This window comes from Octopus bimaculoides, chromosome 14 (genome assembly GCF_001194135.2).
Source record: "Octopus bimaculoides isolate UCB-OBI-ISO-001 chromosome 14, ASM119413v2, whole genome shotgun sequence".
NCBI classification, from domain to species: domain Eukaryota; kingdom Metazoa; phylum Mollusca; class Cephalopoda; order Octopoda; family Octopodidae; genus Octopus; species Octopus bimaculoides.
Genome location: NC_068994.1, coordinates 6072344 through 6080070, shown reverse-complemented (window position 1 = coordinate 6080070; position 7727 = coordinate 6072344). Strand labels below are relative to the sequence as shown.

The following is a 7727-nucleotide window of genomic DNA, read 5'->3' as shown; positions in this document are numbered from 1 at the left end:
GGAGCCTGGTGTAGCCATCCGGTTGCACCAGTCCTCAGTCAAATCGTCCAACCCATGCTAGCATGGGTTGGACGATTTGACTGAGGACTGGTGAAACCAGATGGCAACACCAGGCTCCAATCTAAATTTGGCAGAGTTTCTACAGCTGGATGCCCTTCCTGACGCCAACCACTCAGAGAGTGGTTATATACGCTATATATATATATATAGAGTGGTTATATATATATATAATCACACACATACATATTTTATATATATAAGTACAGGCATGGCTGTGTGGGGTTAAGAAACTTGCTTTGCTGCCATGTGGTCCCACTGCATGGCACCTTGTTTCAAGTGTCTTCTACTAAAGCCCCAGGATGGCTGATGCCTTGTGAATGAATTCAGTAAAAGCCCATCATCATCATCATCATCATTGTTTAATGTCCGTCGTCCATGCATGCACAGGTAGAATGGTTGACAAGAGCTGGGCAGGTAGAAAAACTACCCTATGCTGCTGTGTGTTTTGGTAGAAACCAGTAAAAACTAATGGATAAGTAAACATATTCTTTTCAAAAATCATAAGTTGCTTATTTCACTAAACGTCTCTGAATTCCTGATTATTTTCCAAAATTAAAATGCAGATCTGGTAGAACATGTACTTGTTAAAAATTTGGTCACAAAAGGATTCTAATGTTTTTTTTTTCTTCTTTTCTTTTTGTCAGATGATAAATTGGCTCATCCAGCATTCTACACTTCCTCCATCAAACCAAATCCAAATAGCTCTCGAAGGCCTCTCTGTGGTATTGCAGAACCCGCAGCTTGCTAATGTGGTCGGACAAAAAGATCACATAAGCTGGGTTTGCACTTGTGTGAAGACTGTCTATCGTTTGTTAGAATCCTGTAAGTTACAGGTTACAGTGTTTGTTTTTTTTTCATTTTGATATCTTTGAGGAATGTTTGTGAATGGTATTTAAAGATCATTGGTTGGTTGGTTGTTATTTAAAGCACCAAGTTGATTCTGATGGAACAGTCTTATGACTAACCCTTTTAGTACCAACCCACATGAGATTACCACTTAGACTATTTCATTCCTTTTAGAAATCATCAGTATGATATAACCTGGGTTATATTAATTAAACATCCTATGAAGCCAGATGTTTCTTATTGATGGAAAATGATTACAGTCTGGAAGAAATTCATGGAATGTGTGTTCTTTTTCTTCATAGAGCATTAGTGGTTTAGCAATTGGGAGAGAAGAGAGCAGTACTTAGCATTCTTGTTACAAAATATAATACAAACATCCTTATTGAAGGACATCAGATGAATAGAATTGTCTAAGCTCGGCTGGCTTCATGCTTTTCCTTGATGGGGCTGAGGTCATGACAAATTAGTGGTCCAGCAGGTGTCACCGTGCACAGAGGTGACCAGGTCCACTAGTGTTCTCTATCAATGGCAGTCTCGTGCCAACCCCATTGCATCCTCCAAGGTGATGTCAATCCTCTGGAATTCTTCCCCAATCACATCCAGCCACAAGACCTCTTCCAGCCACAGCTGCTCATCAAATGAGAGTAAAGCCCTGGTAGGATGGTCTAGCCGGAAACGGTGGACATGTCCATACCAGCACATGGGACAGATAACTATTATTACTTCTAATTTCCATTTGCTATTTTTGTGAATCTATAAAGCTACAAAATTTTATTTTATATAAGGATTCTCATGTTTTTTTTTCTTTCTTTCTTTTCCTCACTTATTGTTGTCAAACTTTCAATGGTTGCAGTAATGGTTCTCCCTGGTATGAAACTGGCCATTCTACCCAACCAAGATGTCCATGATGATCAGCCAAAACAGAGTTTTGATGGTAAGTAAACTTGACCACATTCACTTAAAATTGCTTTTTATTTACTGGTGCCCATTACTTGTGGATTGGATTGCCAATGTTTAGTCCATTGTAGGATGATGACCTCAGCATGTTTTCTCCACCAACCATGGTCTGATGTGGAGGCTGTGAATTTGAACTTGAGACCATACTAGTTTGATGAGCCTACTCTTCCACACTGGCTTGACATGGCTTGGTAGAGGGGTGCAGTTTTTATACACTTACCTAGGAGTTTTATTAAGTCGATTACATCGACCCCAGTGCTCAACTGGTACTTATTTTATCAAACTCAAAAGGATGAAAGGCAAAGTCAACCTTAGCAGAATGTGAACTCATCATGTGAAGACATGAAATATCACTCAGCAATTCATCTTTTGTGCTAACAATTCTGCCAACCCTTGTGTATTATATACACAAATGATGCAAGCATTGTTCTGTTAGATGAGTAATATCAGCATGCATGAATGGTGGATCATGGATAAGCTGGGAGAAGAAAATAAAGGCATTAAAGAAATTGTCTGTAGTGTGGATGACAGAAGACATTTGACATGTGTGAAGTCATCTTGGAATAAAATACCTGATGATGATCGGAGATTGAAATGTTTTGGAGATATAAATATTTATTTCTTTATTGCCCACTGGGGGCTAAACTTAGAGGGGACAAACAAGGACAGACAAAGGGATTTAGTCGATTACATTGACCCCAGTGCGTAACTGGTACTTGTTTAATCGACCCCGCAAAGATGAAAGGCAAAGTCGACCTCGGCAGAATTTGAACTCAGAACGTAGCGGCAGATGAAATACCGCTAAGCATTTCACCTGGCATGATGCAGATATAAATATTGTAAAAAAAACGTATTTCTTCTTTAAAGATGAGGTTAATTAGTTAATTATAATGTAATTAACCATAACTCGTTTCTTATACGTTTTGACATGTCTTGTATTATTCTTACTCTCTCTTTTCTACTTTTGTCTTTCCCTAGATTACCACCATGTGGTTGTGTCCTGTGATCATATATCTGAACTGGTGCATTGTCTGCGCTCTCATCTCAGCCTCAGTTGCCAAATGGATCAACATCTGCCACTCTTTTTGATTGCTCCCATTCGTAAAATCATTGTTGGTAATGTACAGATTTTCTCTCTTTCCCTCTTGTTACTCTGTCTCTCTTTTTTTCTTTTTCTCCCTTTAACATTATCTCACTCTCTTCTCTCTCTCTCACTCCCACTTTTCACCTTTCTCCCCACTTTATCTCTAGATTCCATTCTCTCTCTCTTCTTTATCTTACTCTGTTTTTCTATCTTCCTCTCTCTCTCTCTCTCTCATCTTTCTCAGCATCTCTCTCTTTTTTTCTATCCATCTCTCTGCCTTTCTTTTTCCTTCTATGAATCTACCTCTCTGCCTCTTAAATTCTCCTCTTCACATCTCTAAACTAATCTAACTTTGTGCACATGTATATGCATCTTGTGTGATTATCTGAAACAATTCTTAATTCTCTCAATTAACCCTTTAATCCTGCTTCACATACTTTATATAATAATAATAATAATAATAATAATAACAATGATGATGTTTTTTTTTTCTCTTCTGTGTTTTTCTGTAGATTACCATTCTGGATGCCAAACTGTTTCTTACTCATTTCCACTTTTTCTTTTCAATTCTTTGTGAACCCTCAAACTTTGTCAGGTCTTGCCCGGCTACCTTTGTTGAACAGTTATGCTCGAACACCACCCCTTGTCTGGAAGATGGGCTGGATGCCCTCACCAAGTGGGGAGATGCGGACCAAGTTACCTCCATTACCGTTAGACTATCTGCTGGACAAGGAAGTCCTGAAAGAGTTTGTCTTCAGAGTCAATTCTTTAGGTTTGTTAACATATTATTGATATTATTATTTTATCTTTGACTTTTGCTTTGCAATTGTACAAGTTGGCTCCAAGTCTCACCCAGAGACCTCAAGAAACAACAAATTAGAAGTTCATGTTGGTGTTATGCCTAGGGTGCCATATATTTGGTTTTGTACATAGTATTGTTCTAGAGGATGTTTAAGAAAAAATAAGAAAATTATGAGTTAGTTTTAAAATTTGAGATTACATAGAAAGTATTTTGCGTAGGATATGGGCAGTTCCCATGAACACTATCTTTTGAATTTCAGAAGTTGGCAGAATCATTAGCACGTTGGACAAAATGCATCGTGGCATTTTTGCCCATCTTTATACCCTGAGTTCAAACTCTGCCGAGGTCAACTTTGCCTTTTATCATTTCAGGGTTGTTAAAATAAGTACCATTTGAACATTGGGTTCATTGTAATCAACTAACCCTTTCCCTACAAATTTTAGGCTTTGTGCTTATACTAGAAAGGATTTTGGCAAACAAATAAATGAAATTATTGTTATTATTATTATTATTAAATTTTTTTTTACTGTTTTCAGTCATTGGACTGTCTTTGAGCTGAGGTAAACCTGTAAGGGTTTCAGTTGATTGTATTGACTCTAGCAACTTGTCTGATACTTTATTGGCTACTTGAAGGATAAAAGCAAAGTTGACCAGGGTATGAAAAGAATGATAACGTGGGTGGACTTGAGACACTGTTTCAATTACCATTGAGTGACCAGCTCTGTTGACATCACTGTGGAGGCTGGTGACAATGGTAATTGAAAAATTGCACTTCCCAAGAGCATTGCTGACATTTATGAGATAACTACCACTGGGGTGAATTAAACTTGGATCAACAAAGTGGACTCAAAGGAAGTTTATGCTGTGGTGCTTGTATTATTATGTAATGAAGCCGCTGATGATGATGATGTTGGTACTTTGCTGTGTTTGTGTTTTTGATGGATGCTCTTCGTCTCTTCCAGGTTGGATTAGTCGACAACAGTTTGAAGAAACCTGGATGAGTTTGTTGGGTGTGGTTAGTTCTGCACCCTCCATGGAAGAGGAACATCTTTCTCCTGAGGTGGGTCCTTTTTTTTTTTTAATATGTCTCCAAGAATTTTTGACTCGTTTAACCCTTTAGCATTCAGATTAGTTTATCAAACGTAATACTTATTTATTACCTCTTATTACTTATTTATTAACCTTTTAATATAACCCAGGTTTTAATCATGTTTGTTTGTTGGTCCGTGGGCAAAATATCTCAAGAACCCCTGGATGGATCCAGATGAAACTTTCAGAGATGTTTGGCCTTGTGACTGGCACAGACTGATTAGATTTTGGGATTGATCCGGTACTGGACAAGGATTCTGGATTATTTTTCCTGTTTTTTTTTTACTTAATTTTTGAGAACGACCGGGTTCATTTTTAGTATTCTCGTTTGTGAGAACAGTCGAGTTTATTTCAGACATTTTCATTTTAAAAATCCTTGGCTAATCATTGAGAAGACGTTGGTGTTGCCTTGGCGGAGGTTTGTGCCCTCTGAGTGCTCTTTTTCGTCTTGTTTTCACTTAATCATGCATTGTCTCATAGCTTTGAGATTTCGATTACGGGATTGTTTACTTTTAGCATGACATTGCAGGGTAAGTGTGAGAGACCGGATAAAGCCAGTTTAAATGCTGAAAGGTTAAATGCAAAAGAAAACTGAACATTTTGAATTTAAAAGTCGAGTGTGTTTAGTATTTTAAGCATCACAGCCAAAGTATTGAGTACTACTGCTGTTACTATTACCGATGTTAATATGATTATAACAGTTTTAAAGTGGTGAGCTGGCTATATCATTAGGATACCGGACAAAATGCTGAGTGGCATTTTATCCGTCTTCGTGTTCTGAGTTCAAATAGCACCAAGAGCGACTTTGCCTTTCATCCTTTCGGGGTCAATAACATAAGTACCAGTTGAGTACTGGGTTCGACCTACCCTCTGCCCTGAAATTGCTGGCCTTGCATCATAATTTGAAACCACCGTTGTTATAGCTACTACTACTACTACTGGCACTAAACCACTTCTAGTACTATCAATGCTAGGACTATTGTTGCTACCACTACTGCAGTCCTACTACAATTGCTACTGCTACTGCTATTACATTTTATCTGATGCTCTATTGCTAATGCCAAACCACCCATCTTTTTATATTTAAGACTATCAAGAAGCTGATTCATGTTTATTATTTATCTTTCTCTTTTTTCATTTCAGGAAGAAATGGAAAGATCTCAAGCAATGGTTTTGGCTGTGAAAGCTATAACATCCTTATTAGTACAATCTATGTTGACACCTTCCCCTGGCAATCCTTCTAACAGTCGCTATGAAATGGCCCCACGGGATAAACCTTTAGCATTTCTCCATACAAAGTAAGTCTTGAATAATAATAATTATTATTATTATTTATAATTTTGAAAGCTTTTCCTTGTTTTCTTTTTTAATTTTATACTTATGTTCTTTTCCAGACACAAAAAATACTGGTGCTGGTACTACATAAATAGTACTGGTGATGGTACCACATGAAAAGCACCCAGTTGACAATTGACAAATCCCTTAACCCTTTTGTTACCAACTCGGCTCCGAGTGCAAATGTCTTGTTTTCTTAAGTTTTGAATTAAAATCTTCCACCAAACCTTAGTCCCAATTTATGTTCCTAACACTAGCTGAATGATGACTAAGTTATTTTATTTACACTTCGTCTCTCAGTTCTCCACGATCAAACCTTTTAAAACTTTTATACAAAACTAATCTCATTTCAGATGTGGGAAGAAGCTTGCCACACTCCGTGGTTTCATTGAACAACACATACAGCGTATCTGCAGCTCAAAGTAAGGCAGAATTCTTTAATTTCTTTTAACCAAATTTTGTGCGTGGCTGACACTATATTCTTACTTATCTTGACATGTGTGCACTCCTTGTGAACTAAATTTTCACTAGTAAAGATTGAGTTTCTGTCTACCAAATCCACTCATGGCTTTGGTTGGTATGGGGCTATAGTAGAAGACACTTGCCCAAGGTGTCACATGCACACAGTGGGACTGAACCCACAATTATATGGTTGGGGAGCAAACTTCTTCTTACCACACAACCACACCCCTACCTACATTATCTTTTTCTTTCTTTCCCTCTAGTCCTATAAGCAGTAATTCAAGTTCCAGAAATGGCCACCCTGATTCATCCTTCCTTCAGATGCTTGAGGTAAATCTTGAGAGAGAAATCGGAGAAGAAGAACTGATGCTTGGCCAGGTCAGTACCACAACAAAACACACACACACATTCTGTTAGTTTCTGCCTCTTTGTTTTTCCTTTTCCCTCTCTTTCTCTCTCCTTTTGCAGGATTTGCCTCCCCTTTTTTTCTGTATGTGCGTGTGTGTGTGTATGTATATGTATATATATATATATTTTTTTCACTTTCTTTTCCTATACATTTCTCTTTTAATTTCTAATTCTTCCCTTTTCTCTCTCTCCATCTTTCTCCCTCCCTCCCTCTCTCTCTCTCTCTCTCTCTCTCAACACACACATCTCTTAATCTTTTTTTAGTTTCTCTACTTCTCTCTCTTTCTTTCTTTCTCTTCTGAGTTCTTTTACATTTTTATCTTTTAATTTGATTTCTTTTCTTTTTTTTTTTTTGTTGTTGTCATAAACAATTCCTCTCACGTTTCTTTCCTGTCCACAAAACCAGATCTCTATCGATTCGATATGGGCCATAGTTGGCATGCTAGAGATGAGTCTGTCCGAATCGGACAGTCCAGAGTCTATGGAGAGTCCGCCCATCCAACGTAAGAAGCAGACACCGTCGACGACGGACGGAGGCCGAGAAAGGTCAATTTCGGTCAGTGGCCTTGACATCCATTCCTGCCTCCAGTTTCTGTTGGAGCTCTATGGTCAGTGGCTTTCTCCAACTGCAAAACCAAAGCCTCCTCCGATGCTGGTCAATGCTGTGGTCAAATCAGTAAGTAT

General features: G+C 38.1%; 1 protein-coding gene across 1 annotated transcript in view; it reads left to right on the top strand.

Moving 5' to 3' along the window:
* Window positions 1-7727, top strand: part of LOC106883334 (huntingtin) — a 71542-nt gene that overhangs the window by 54002 nt on the left and 9813 nt on the right. Inside the window, exons 42-50 of the mRNA XM_052973011.1 lie at window positions 705-882; window positions 1760-1840; window positions 2842-2979; window positions 3543-3719; window positions 4712-4809; window positions 5982-6136; window positions 6527-6595; window positions 6899-7013; window positions 7450-7723. Of these exons, the coding sequence (XP_052828971.1) occupies window positions 705-882; window positions 1760-1840; window positions 2842-2979; window positions 3543-3719; window positions 4712-4809; window positions 5982-6136; window positions 6527-6595; window positions 6899-7013; window positions 7450-7723 (1285 nt within the window). The remainder of the gene's footprint in view (window positions 1-704; window positions 883-1759; window positions 1841-2841; window positions 2980-3542; window positions 3720-4711; window positions 4810-5981; window positions 6137-6526; window positions 6596-6898; window positions 7014-7449; window positions 7724-7727) is intronic.